This window comes from Durio zibethinus, chromosome 14, assembly GCF_047325235.1.
Source record: "Durio zibethinus cultivar Kanyao isolate XHJ-2024 chromosome 14, ASM4732523v1, whole genome shotgun sequence".
NCBI classification, from domain to species: domain Eukaryota; kingdom Viridiplantae; phylum Streptophyta; class Magnoliopsida; order Malvales; family Malvaceae; genus Durio; species Durio zibethinus.
The window spans coordinates 23,242,255-23,255,409 of record NC_143175.1 but is presented as its reverse complement, the minus strand read 5'-3'; the positions used below and the strand labels follow the sequence as shown (position 1 = coordinate 23,255,409).

The 13,155-nt window shown below is 33.3% G+C and overlaps 2 protein-coding genes, 1 long non-coding RNA gene and 1 pseudogene across 8 annotated transcripts; 3 read left to right on the top strand and 1 right to left on the bottom strand.

Moving 5' to 3' along the window:
* Nucleotides 1-19: 19 nt before the first annotated feature.
* LOC149515146 (uncharacterized) lies at nt 20-1,789 on the top strand. The gene is made up of 2 exons (XR_016327786.1): nt 20-511; nt 800-1,789. It is a non-coding gene; the product is annotated as an uncharacterized LOC149515146 (long non-coding RNA).
* A 178-nt stretch (nt 1,790-1,967) lies between these two features.
* On the bottom strand, nt 1,968-4,955 carry LOC111294283 (peptidyl-prolyl cis-trans isomerase CYP18-2-like; annotated as a pseudogene). Its single transcript, XR_016327785.1, has 6 exons — nt 4,813-4,955; nt 4,625-4,720; nt 4,480-4,541; nt 4,070-4,161; nt 2,954-3,038; nt 1,968-2,165 (listed from the first exon to the last, which is right to left on the bottom strand). The product of XR_016327785.1 is annotated as a peptidyl-prolyl cis-trans isomerase CYP18-2-like (transcript).
* Nucleotides 4,956-5,699: 744 nt separating this feature from the next.
* LOC111295424 (casparian strip membrane protein 1) lies at nt 5,700-6,765 on the top strand. Its single transcript, XM_022888905.2, has 3 exons — nt 5,700-6,200; nt 6,305-6,428; nt 6,529-6,765. Exons 1-3 carry the CDS (start codon nt 5,938-5,940, stop codon nt 6,742-6,744), a joined length of 603 nt encoding a protein of 200 aa, XP_022744640.1. The 5' UTR covers nt 5,700-5,937; the 3' UTR covers nt 6,745-6,765.
* Nucleotides 6,766-8,569: 1,804 nt separating this feature from the next.
* LOC111293887 (mRNA-decapping enzyme-like protein) lies at nt 8,570-12,971 on the top strand. 5 transcript variants are annotated; one of them, XR_016327784.1, is made up of 10 exons: nt 8,570-8,835; nt 9,008-9,048; nt 9,175-9,224; nt 9,306-9,450; nt 10,007-10,063; nt 10,830-10,953; nt 11,047-11,511; nt 11,916-12,045; nt 12,447-12,555; nt 12,646-12,971. XR_016327784.1 is itself a non-coding variant. In XM_022886931.2 (8 exons), the coding sequence occupies exons 1-8, from the start codon at nt 8,677-8,679 to the stop codon at nt 11,970-11,972; spliced, it is 1,098 nt and encodes a 365-aa protein (XP_022742666.2). In that variant the 5' UTR covers nt 8,570-8,676; the 3' UTR covers nt 11,973-12,971. The 5 variants fall into 5 exon arrangements, 1 of the variants encoding a protein (XP_022742666.2); XR_016327783.1 differs by having other exon boundaries at nt 12,436-12,555; XR_002690672.2 differs by having other exon boundaries at nt 12,447-12,971.
* The last annotated feature ends 184 nt before the right edge of the window (nt 12,972-13,155 follow it).

The following is a 13,155-nucleotide window of genomic DNA, read 5'->3' as shown; positions in this document are numbered from 1 at the left end:
ACAAAAATAGCATAAACTATTTATGCTTAGCGGGTTGCAAAATATGAGAAAAAGCTACAAAACCAAATACAAGAAATGCCTCAAGAAGGAAAACCAGGAGGGAACAAATGGAAATCTCAAGAGGAAAACCCTCAAGAAAAACCCTAGAAAAAAACTTCACTATTGCGCAACTATGACTCGAAACGCTTCCATGATTTCAAAAGAAAGGCGATCTTAAGGGCTGCGCTTTTACTTATCAATTTGCAAAATAGAAGGATGAAATCTAAATGAATTTTTTTAGCAAGTAAGCTGCGATGTGAGATGGAGGAAAGCTATGCGAAACCCTAATTTATGGTTGACGCATAAAACAGCCATAGAACGGCAGAAGAGGAGAGATATATAACTCCATTTTTTAGAAATTTTAAGATCTAGAATTGGGCTGATATCTGGGCCTATTCATAGCTCGTTGGGTTGTTTTTGGACTCTCGCAGGCCTCTAGCAAGTGTTTGTGTCAGTCTTCCAAGCACAGTTGGTAAGGAGCTTCACTTTTTCTTGTTAATATCATTTTGTTTTTTTTTCTTCATCTTATATTCGATAATTCTTTTGAATCTAGAAATAAGCTAGATCGGATCTTACAAGGGGATAAACTCTCTCAACGTCTGTTTTTTTCATTCACAAGTTTTAAAACTTATTTAATAAGAATTAAGCTTTTTAGCTACTCGGATCAACAAGCATTGATTTTCTTGTTATCATTTGTTTACGTAGTTTTTGCCTGGCTTATGTTAATGTCCTTTTGCCTTTTCATTATTTTTCCTCACAGGTTTTTCACTCTGATGTACGTAGCATTCAAATTATTTAAACATCCCAGGAAGGACTTGTCTCCTAATGTTGGTTGAAGATGGTTACTTTATTCTTTTGTGATTTTCTCACCACGGGCCAAATGATGTAGCATTCTGGGCAATTGCAATGTAGGGTTAGGACACCTGATAGCCAAAAATGAAGATGAGTATGTCCTGTAGGGCCTCAGATGTCACTGCTCTCGAGACAATGAGAATGAGTCCTTTAGACCTTGTTTCTAAATCACCTGACTGTGATAGATAGAGCTTTTTCAGCGGTTTGGAGGCAACATATTGGAACATGTGGCACATGTACTGTAACGGTGTTGTCCCATCTTTGCGGTATATGGAAATGCTACAAAAACAAGGTGTTCCAGAAGAGTTTACTGTCAAAACATCCGAACCAGAAAGGATCACAATTTCAAAAGGCACCTCTCCTGGGTCAGTCAAGTCTAATGGATTTAATTAGGTTTCGTTGCCTATGCTGAGTCTCGCTTGTGAAGAGAATGGGAGTAAGTTGAACCTGACTACAAATTCAGGCAAGCTGAACTGACATCTAAATTTTGGGTGCATATGTAGCACTTTGGTGGTTTCTTGAACTGTCATCTACAGGTTCATTGCCTTCGTAGGGAACAATCCTCCTGTAAGGTACAAATATTATGATCATATACACATGAATTGAAGCTAGCGGATAACTATGGTCGGGACTCCATATTACCTTTAAATAGTATTGCAATTTTTTAGGGAGAAAGAATGCTGGTGGAAGTCGGTAAATATGATTTTGCTGTGCTACTTTCAAAATAATAGCGAACTGTTTAGAGCTGACACTGTCGAATTGCTGTCGCATCCCCCCCCCCCCCCGAACTAGAGGAACTGTAGAACTAAAGACCTAATCATTTGGCATTTGTATGATTCAGCATTGTTTATTAGCTTGGAATTTAATGAGCACTGCCTATTCTAGCTATTAACCATAATGTTGCACTTGCCTTGCTATGAAAAAGAGATAGCCGTCGATGCAAATTTGCCTCAGCAGTTATTACCTACGTTTTTGGGGTCTATGGAAAAGGGGTAGCCATTAATGTAGACCTCCTATAGTTTGGAATCCAACCATACACAAACTCCTTTTGTGGGCAAAAAACACATAGTCAGAAGTGCCATCCAAAGAAATGTCGTTAATTCCTTCTTCATTGTTTTACTCCTTTAAGCTAAAAATAGCCCTAATAAATGTATAACATATTTGTGAATAGTCAAGGAAAAGAAAAGCATTCCTGAGCATTAGAATTTGCATTATTGCAATTCTGGTGCTAGTCTTTGACAGAACTCCTTAATATCTTCCCATCATGAATGGGCCTGCATTTACAGGGCAAACAGGAAAACATGAATTCATCTAAATGCTTAAATCCTTAGGAGCAACTTCCAATACAAAAAAGTTTAGTCATTAGTTGAGCGTAAGAACTATGGCACATTTGAAAATAAGAATTGGACAAATGAGATTGAGGGCATGCCTTGGTTAGGGCGTAGGGGTGGAAACCCGTGTTGCAATATATAAGTACAATAAGATATAGGTCAACCAAAGATGACCCATTTAGTTAATCCTCTTGAAACGCTCAACCCAAACGCATCTTGTTTATCAAAAAGGAAAAACAACACAACCCAAATTTTTATGTAGGTCATTTGAGGTTGACTAGACATGGGTATGATTATTTAACCTATTTCATTCACAGAATAATTAGAAATATCATTCATAGAACAATTAGAAAATGTCATTTAAGCACAATTATAGCTTATTTAACATAAAATGATTCTATTATAAGCTAACCTTCTAAGTTTCCTCACACTCTTATTAATATCACTTATCATTAATTTTTTTAGCCAATAGTTATCATTCATTCATTATGTTTGTTTTGTAATAGTTAAAATGGCTTTTTGAAAATAAACTGCCATTATAATTCAAGTAAATTTTTGCAAATTCATGCTTTCAAGTGGTTGACAAAATCCAAGTTATGCATTTCCTTTTCCAGTAATTTGGAAAGAAAATTTTATGAAGTTTCAAAAGGTAACATAAGAGGATAATAATTCCATTTGTTCTGAATTGTGGCAATAAATATAAGAAAAATAAAAATGAGCAAAAAACTTACCTGTCATTGCTGTCAGTTTGGACATTACCTAGCCTCTTGATAATTTCCATTCCACGACATACTCTTCCAAATATCGTGTGTTTACCTGTAGACACAATTGTCAGTCAAAGCACTGTGAATGGGGAAACTCCATGTTGTCAATAGTTAAAGAACATGATATCAAATTGTTCAAATACAAGATCACACAGCATAAGGGAGACAATTGATCCCATAGTTCTTATACCAAAACCCACTTTTATGTTTCTTATGTGAAACAACCTAAAAATTTACCAAAAGGAAGGATTTAGAAAAGTAAATACCATTCAGCAGATGAAAATTGTTTTCATCATCTTAATCTATGCAATGGATTTGGGCCTTCAAGGTCAAAGGGGTAATTAGACAACTTATTGATCCAAAGCACAACAAAGAAATAGAAAACCCCTAAAAACATCAACTAACTTCTACTGCCTTCACTTTTTTCAACAAGCTCTAAAAATTTTACTGTTATCAATGATAAGCAGGATAATATCCTCAGAAATAGTTCAGGATGAGAGTCTGCCCCGAAAAAGATGGACCAATTGGCCCCGACTCCAGTCCAACCCAGCTCATTGACAATTTTCCAGAGAAGTCTAACCTGTACCTCAATAATTCTTAAAACAATTTGAGGCTCGGTTTCCTATAAGTTGGGCCAATTTACCGTGCTAAAATTCCAACTTGATTCACAGATAAATTATCCAGAAGTAGTAACCATCACCTTAGAAATTTAATAGCTTTTAGCTTTCACATTAATAAAACTTATAAATTTCGAACAGTCATGTGATCTCTAACAAAGGTATCATGGAAACTACAAGTAAAAGCATTAGACGAAAATACATTACAGCGGGCAATGACATTTCACTTTGGACATGATAACATAAACAGTTAATAACAAAAAGGATCTCAATATTAAAAATGAAAAAGCAGTTTTGCCACTAGCTAAGTCTTGTGAAATCCACAGATTTCAACAATTTCCTCCAGATATTAACCAAATAAATCTTACTGTACAATGAAGTATAACATAATTCTTGTTGTAACCATGAAGAATAACGTCATTAACATCTAAAGATGGTGCTGGTGACAAAGTAATGAAGAACTGACTTCCATTTGTATTTGGACCAGCATTAGCCATAGATAAAATACCAGCTCCGGTATGCTTTAACTCAGACCTTATCTTATCATCAAATACAGGACTGCAATCAATGGCAAAAACAAAAAATCAGAAATTAAAATCAGAAATAGAAATTTCACTTTTTGTATAATAAAACACCACCAAAACTGCCAACGATCGAAGCAAACAGATGTCAAAACAATATAAATCTATGTTAACAAAATTTTTACAATGTAACTTCCAGTGCTGAAATCCATAACTAAAACATCAGCTTTTATCACATTAAATAAATAAATAAACAAAAAAGTGATGGGTATCCTCCAATATCAATTATGAAAAGTCTAGAAAGCAATAAGAGATTAAGCTCTTAGTAACTCATGCTAAAAGAAAAACAAAATACCCATAAATAGATTCTTCACCTTTTGCAGTCCCTGTTGGATCTCCACCCTGAACTATAAAATCCTACACCAAAACAACCATATACAGCTTAAAAAGCTAGTTACAAATAAACCGAACGAGAAAAATTAAAAAGAACGAAAAGAAACCTTGATAATTCTGTGGAATTTGACACTATCATAATAACCTCACCTGGAAAGTTCAATGAAGTTCCTACAAGTTCTTGGTGCATGCTTGTAATATAGCTCAAAATCCCAGTAAAAAACGCAAAAAAAAAAAAAAAAGAAAAAATTTTAAGCTAATGTTCATAAACCCAATATCTACTGAAGGGTTTTACCTCAACAGTGAAAGAAGACATGGAGGTTTCTAGAGTAACTTCTGGCAGACCTCCCTCTAAGCTTGCCCACATTTTTCAAAGAGAAAAGAAGGGGTTTTCTGACTATGGCTTCAGCTGAAGGGAAGTTGGAAAGAGCAGACAAGAAGAAAGTAAAGCAATTTTATATGGGAATATACAAGATTACTTGGGCCGGTTCTAGATAGTTTTAAAATGGGCTTTCATTTTACAACTCGGGCCTTTTATGATTAACTGTTTATAGGATTCTTTTGAATCTAAGCCTGCCGTGCTTCTTTCTCCTACAACTCGTGTCTAGATCGTCGTTTTGGTATTGTTGGATTAGAGAGGTCAGGTGGGATTTAATCGACTGATTAAGAGAATTACACACTTTTGTGAGTTGGTATTTCGTCATACGTTTTGTTTGACTTAATTACAAATTCCTACTCCACCTCTTTATTTATTGTGTCCATTGGACTTTCTGACTTTGAAATAGAAAATAAAAAAGATGGATTGGAGGGGAACAAGCATTTCCGAGACGAAGTTGGTAGGAAAAAATATACACGATAATTTGTATATTTAGGTCGTATAAAATATTTAAATTTATATATTTTTATTATTATTTATATTAAAATTATGCATTATAATTTATATTGATATTAAAATATAAAATATATTTTTTAATTTTATTAAATTTTTATTAATTATTATAAAAAATTTAAATCACATCATTTTATATTTTTTATTTATATTTAATTTATATTTTGTCATTTTATTATATTTTAAATTATTAAATTAAAAAAAAATTGATTTCGTAGCATTTGTTTTGTTGACTAATTCCGACAAGAACATCAGAAATAATGAGACAAATCGGTATCTCAACCAACTTCAATGGTATATTTTAAATATTTCTAGTACCATGAAAAAGGATGGCCAAAGGATTCCCCTGCTCCAATAACAACATAATGTATTGATTTTTCTGTCAGCAATGCTTTCGTAACCAACTATTCTTTCCCTTTTGAACCCTCTATAAAAACTTCATCCTTCAAGCCATTTTCCATCACAACAAGGCCTTATCCCTAAAAAAAAAAAAAAAACTAAATTTCCTCGCTTTTTCTTTCCATCAAAAAAATGAAGAGCGGTGATCATGCAACCATTGATGTTCCAGAGTCGAGCGCTGTTGCAAAAGGCAAAGCACCTCTCATTGCTACGCCCAGGGAGCAAAAGAGCGGATTCAAGAAGGGATTGGGCATTTTCGACTTCCTTCTGAGACTAGGAGCCATAATTTCAGCTCTAGCAGCTGCTGCCACCATGGGAACCAGCGATGAGACTCTTCCTTTCTTCACTCAATTCTTCCAGTTCGAAGCTAGTTATGATGATCTCCCCACATTTATGTACGTGATTATACGTATAATATATTAAACATAAACATATATATATATATATTATCTGAAGAAACTGAGACACAAATATAACTACATATTGAATTTGTTTGCAGGTTTTTTGTCATAGCAATGGCATTAGTTGGCGGCTATCTCGTCCTTTCCCTCCCTTTCTCCATAGTTACTATCGTCCGCCCTCATGCAGTTGCACCAAGACTCCTCCTATTCATTTTGGACATTGTAAGCACTCCATCCCTTAAACAAACATCGCCTACCTTTTTTTTTACTTAGCATATGAGTCGGGAAAAATGTTAACGTTTTTCGTGTATATATATGGCAGGTGGCATTGACTCTGACCACGGCTGCCGGGGCCGCCGCAGCAGCCATAGTCTACTTGGCTCACAATGGTAATCCGAACACAAACTGGCTAGCCATCTGCCAACAATTTGGTGATTTTTGCCAGAAAGTGAGCGGAGCTGTGGTGGCATCCTTCGTGACTGTCGTGGTCCTCATGTCGTTGATTCTACTGTCTGGTTTTGCTCTCAAAAAGCACTAAAAAATATTAGTGCTCACTGCTCATGAACAGACATAGACATTTGTTACAACTCGATAATTATGTGTCCTAATTTCCCAAGTTTTTTTTTTTTAAGTGTGTTTATAATATTAAAAATATCATTGTTTCGCTGTCCGAGGTTCTGTTGTACTTGGGGAAACTGCGATTTATGTAATGTAATTAACGTGCTTGGTTTTCAACAAATCCACCTCTTTTTTCATTTTTTTAATATATATTCTCCCCTTATTATTTTTTTCTATTGACTTTAACGTATCTTTAAGTATTTAATATTATAAATTTAATTTTTTATAATATTAATTAATGTATAGTACTTTTTATTGTCAGAAAGTAAAAAGCATATGAATTTGGCTAATTATATATAAGGAAAGAAAAATCAAAACAAATATTAAATTCAAGTCAAGTCATATTATTTTGTATAATCAAATTTTAAAAGTTAAAGCTTGTGATAAGTATACAATCCTTATCCAAGTATATGCCTTTCATGAAGACTGCATTACTCATAAAAATAATTTATTACAAATCTTAATTTTATAAAAACAAATTTAAACAATTAAAATTTTTTAAAGTTATTAAAAATTATAATAAAAAATTTTAACTCAATCTGATTTATATAATTATATAATTTTAAATAAATTTGAATTATAATTCTATCATTAACAATTCGTTTTTCTATCCTTAAACAAATATTTTTTTTATAAAAAACATAGTAATAACTAATTTAATAAAATAACAGAGGTTGAGAGTTAAGTTAGAGTGGAATTTATTATTACAATATGTTTGGATTGAGGGGAAAGGAAAATAAAAAAAAAAATAATGAAAACAGAAAAATCTTTCATTTATTTGAATAAATTTTTAATTTAAAGGAAATGAAAGATTTAGAAACTTAATAACCTTTAGTTTTTTTGTCTTCATTTTTTTTAATACCCTAATTTGGGGGAAATGCTGAGGAAATGAAAGCTAAAAAAAATTTATTTTTATAAAAAAACTATTATATATAACTTTTTATTAATACCAAAAATCTGATAAAAAAAAAATTTTAACCACATCACAATCTTTCTATAATTTTTTTAAAGTCATCTTTTTTTTAAAGTAAGTTTCACATGTCTTTTTTAATATAAAATTTTTTTATAAATTTTTGATGATTTGATCTTGATGAATGATTGAATATAAATAAAACATATTTTTTAAGTTTATGAGATGTCAAAGTGATAATGTGTTGAAATTTTGATAATAGTCAACAAATCTATCAATGTATGTTTGTAAAATATATTTTTATTTTACTTGATTAAAAACCACTAATATAATAGCAATTGTGAGACTAGATAAGATAACAAACATATTATGATCTATAAATGTACTATAAAATCACAAACAATAAAATCTTATAATTAAAAAAAATTATTATAATGAATCATTTTTTTTACTATTTATTCAAATAATAATTGTTAGAATTCATTTATTTTTTTTTATTAATTTTAATTATCCAAATAAATGGTACATGTATCATTTTTTTATTTAAAAATTTTTTTCTTTATTAATATTTATCCAAATATAACGTTAGTGTGTTATTTTACTTGTAGTGAATAAGATTCTGATTAAAATAATTTTAAAAAAATATCATATGATTTTATCATTCATTTAAAGTACACGTAGTTTCATATGAGTTTATCTGATTTAATTTAAAAATTTTTCCACTTTTTTGTAAAATTCTAGAAGATAAAAGGCTATTTTGGTCATTTAAGAATCAGTAAGGTAAACTACCAACTGTCGAATCGCAATTATCTAGAGAATGGATTAACGAGTGTTCAACTCTCAGTATCGTTTACGTTATTTAAAAAAAAAAAAAAAAATCCCGGGAAAATCATCAAGAAAATCGAGTTTAGGGTTTAGGGTTTCATATTAATCGAATCGAAAATGTCTCAGACTGGAAAAGTGATGCCGAATCTCGATCAACAGAGCACGAAGATGCTCAATCTCACTGTTCTCCAGCGAATCGATCCTTTCATAGAAGAGATTTTGATCACTGCCGCTCACGTCACCTTCTACGAATTCAACATCGACAGTAATCAATGGGTTCGCTTTCTCAAAAATCTATTTTTAAGTCTTTGGAATCTTAAATGTTTATTTTGGATTTGGTTTAACACTTGGATGTTTAAAATTTTTAAGTTTTTTACTTTTCGGTTTTAGATCCTTTCTCTTCTGTGTTTTCAATCATTTTCATTTTTTTTTTTATTTTCATATTTAGAGTCGAAAAGATGTTGAAGGATCTCTCTTTGTTGTTAAGAGGTAAAATAAGTTAATGATTTTGAGCTTTTTTAGCATTAACTTTGTTAGAAGCAGGTAATTAACTTGGGAAATTGATTTAGCTTATGGTAATGAGTGATGATTGTGTCCTTGGTTTTAACTTGTAAGGAATACGCAACCTCGGTTCCAGTTCATTGTAATGAATCGGCGTAACACAGGTTCAAATTCTTAATCTTAATGAAAGAGCATGGGCATTTTCTTTTGCCTGATTTGAGATTAAAGCTGTTTTTAACAAACAGATAATTTAGTGGAGAATCTGCTGGGAGATTTTGAGTACGAGGTTCAAGTTCCATATTTGTTGTATCGAAATGCAGCACAAGAAGTTAATGGCATTTGGTTCTATAATCCGCGTGAATGTGAGGATGTTGCAAACCTCTTTAGTAGGTATAGCATCTTTCTTATCTTTTATCCATTTAGCTGATGTTTAATAATCAACTTTGAGCATGGTTATCCCAAGTGAATTCAAACATGGAGGTTTAGATTTTTTATATCTTATATGTTGTGTTTTGTATATTACTTAATTATTATTTTTCATCCAAAGGAAGGGTTTAGTAGTTGAAGGCATTCCTTTGATGTGTGGTTTTTATTTGACACCACCCTTCTAGTTTATTGTATTTTTTAGTAATCGAGATTCTAGACAGGTGGGGTCAGTGCACTCTAATATGTCAAAGAGATAATATATGTGTTTTTGGCTCCACAACCTATCAAGTTTAGACTTGTTAATGATTTGCACTAGGGCATGTTGCAATATCTAAAACAAAAGTTCTCTTGAATTTACAGCAATTTTTAAACTTTCCTAATTTAAGAATATTCTATGAAAGCGATCAAATAAAATTTATATCAATGTGTTTTGTGAGTTATGATTTCAATAAGAGAAGTTCTGAGTCTGTTTCTTTGGGTAGTTTAAATTGTAAACTGTTATTTGTTGTTTTCTTTGCAGAATACTTAATGCATTTTCAAAAGTTCCTGCAAAGCCAAAAGTATCTTCAAGCAAAAGGTAATGATTTTTATGAAGCATCTATAAGGAAGTTATTGCTTTTTCAAGCCTTAGAACATATTTAATTGTTGAATTTGCCTCTGTAGCTTTTGGGATGTATGTATTTGTTTTACCTTCCATTTTAGTGTGTTGGATACCATACGCTATTTTGGACGGAGTGATGTCTTGTCTATTGTCTGTTTTGCATGTTTAGAGGGTCCTTTGGATATGAGGTAAGGTAGTATTGCAAACAAGTGAAGGATTGAGGTAAAGATGGTAGAGAGGAGGACTAGAGTGGGTGCGTGGTACCAAATGTTGATGACAGGTGAAGGAAATAGAAGGTAGGGAGTGGATGGAATACAAAATAGGAACTGGAGAATAGGGAACTTGTAGAGGGTGGAATTAAGAACTGGAATTGGTAGTGTATGCTGGAAGTAGCTGAGTGAGACAAGAACTTTACATGAAAAGTTTATTGTTATAACAATGAGCCTCAACTCCCATATCTATAAGTTACAAGGTGCCTATAATATAATTCAATAGATAATACCTGCAAGACATGCTAAGTCAATGGGTAATTTGTAATTTTATGATTAGCCAGAATGCAAACATCTAGATCATGTAATATAAATGATTATCACAGAATTTAATGATTTTGATGTTCACCCTTGAAAATCCACAATCCTTATGGTAGATTATCTCTCCTGGCGGTCTATGCTGGTAGTCACATAATTTCTTTGCCTTTCTATAGCATCCAAGGTTTCTAAGCTTATTCGTTATTGTAATGCAGTGAATTTGAGGAACTAGAAGCAGTTCCTAGCATGTCTGTAATAGAAGGCCCCTTGGAGCCACCAGCAACTGTCTCTCCTGCCACTGATGCGCCTGAAGATTCATCATTGGTTAACTTCTTTAGTGTATGTTACTGCTGATGGTCACCTTTGGCTTTTCGAGACCTAATATTTATCCAATGTCCTTGATCTCAAATTTATTTGGTTCACTAATTTCAGGCTGCTATGAATCTTGGAACTAATGCTCCCAATGGTACAAATTCAATACAGCCTTACCATCCTATCTCAACCACCCCTGTGTCTTCTCATGCACCACTTGCCGTCTCTGCTCCTGCACCAACTCTGTCATTGTCATCCCTTCCTCTTTCTTCTCCACCTTCACTTGATTCGGTAAGTAGCAGTCACCGAGTAACCAATCTTGTTAAGCCTTCTTCATTTTTTTCACCCCCTACCTCATCTTCATCCTCATTGATGATGCCACCTATCTCTTCATCATCACCTACTGCTTCTGCTCTTCATCCACCCCTCAACCTGCAACGACCTTATGGCACTCCACTGCTTCAACCCTTTCCACCACCTAGCCCACCACCTGCATCTCTCACTCCTGTTGTGCCACCTACTTTGCACAACGCACCTCTTATTAGCAGGGATAAAGTCCGTGATGCTCTACTAATGCTTGTTCAGGTATTTATACTATTTTCTGCCTCTTGGTTCCTGTTTTTAACTTATAATGCTTATTAATAGCAGCTCATATGGCTTGAGTATGACGACTAATTAGCATTCAGCGAAAAGCTAAATTGAAAAGAAAAAAAAAAGAAGATAAATAAAGAAAAAACTGAGTAGAAAATGCAAATGCCTCTGAGAAAGAGAGATTCAATAAGTAGTATTGTCCAACTGTGGATATCTTTGCCTGTGGAGCAGGATTGATGAGAATTCTTACTAGGATTTCAAGACTGAATTTGGTGTGGTATGCTTGGAAGACCACTAATAAATTCCTGGTGCATACACATTATACGTAATTTGAAGCCTCCTTATGGTGTAGGCTTCTTGTTATTGACTGACTCTTTGTTTTGTTCTTCTTATGCCAGGATGATCAATTCATTGACATGTTCTACCAGGCATTGCGAAAGATGCATCATTCCTGAGCTCTAAAGTTGATCCTCAAAACTTCATTTCAACATTCCATGTGCACCATGTACTTTTATTTTCTTCAGTCAGGTATCTTAACTTTGATGCTTGATTCAATCTACCCTAATTGTTAATGGAGGACAAGGTGTGAAATCATAATCTGGTAGCATTCAAGCTTGTATAGCTGGAGTTGATGCATAAAATTAAAATGTGACTCAAAGTTTGCTGATGTGGCAAAAGGCTGTAGCCCACATAAAAATAAACCTAAACTTTCAACATGCACGAAAAAAAAAAAACTGAAATTTTAGGGCTGAGAGAAGAATGAGAAAATAAAATTCTCCTTTATTTCCTTTACCAAACAAGGCCACCATTGCTCCATCCTTGTCAAACTTCATCCTTGCTTTCTCCACTTATCACCATTTTGTCAATGTTCATCCTTGCTTTCTCCTCTTATCACCATTTTCTCTCTGTACCCGTTAGCTTGCTTTCAGGTGGGAGAGATCCATTGTCATTGGTATCTGGAGTGTGTTTTTCTCTTCACTTTCTGAAATGTGCATCGTATTTGGGTGGTGGATTGTGGCAGCTGTAGCGGAGGATAAGGTGAATAATTACCGTGTTACTTTCAGTTCAGGAATTTCAGTAAACCTTATGGCAAGTGTTTTCGTGGACTCTAATCTGCTATGATTTTAGTTGATCGAATCAGTTATTGAAGATTGAATGCCTAGCTCAACAAAGTAAAAGTCTGAGGTGTGCAACGGACATTGAATAGAGTTTGAGGGTTAATTTGGCGTTTAATCTTAAAGCAGTAATGGACTTCCCCTTGCTAGATTTCTTTGATTGCTCAATGATTGTAAAATTGATTCTGTTTATAGTATGACCTTGGAAGCATTGGAAGTTTGGTTGAACATCATTGTATCCTTTCTTTGGTGGAGTGTAATAGTAGGAATAGAACTTTTCTTTTCTTCCCCATAAATGTTTAATATGTATGATATAAGTTGCTTGGTTGTTTAGGATTATGCTAGCATCTGTCAAAGATTCTGCTAATGTTACTTTACTGCTAAAAATTTACTATTTAGCAACTTGAGGAATACAGCAAGAGCACCATTTTGTCCAAAATTTATGTCATTGTAATATTTTGGAGGGGGAATTGACCGAGCTGGACATACCGTATGGGGGAGAAATTTTTAATGCCCTGCCGTA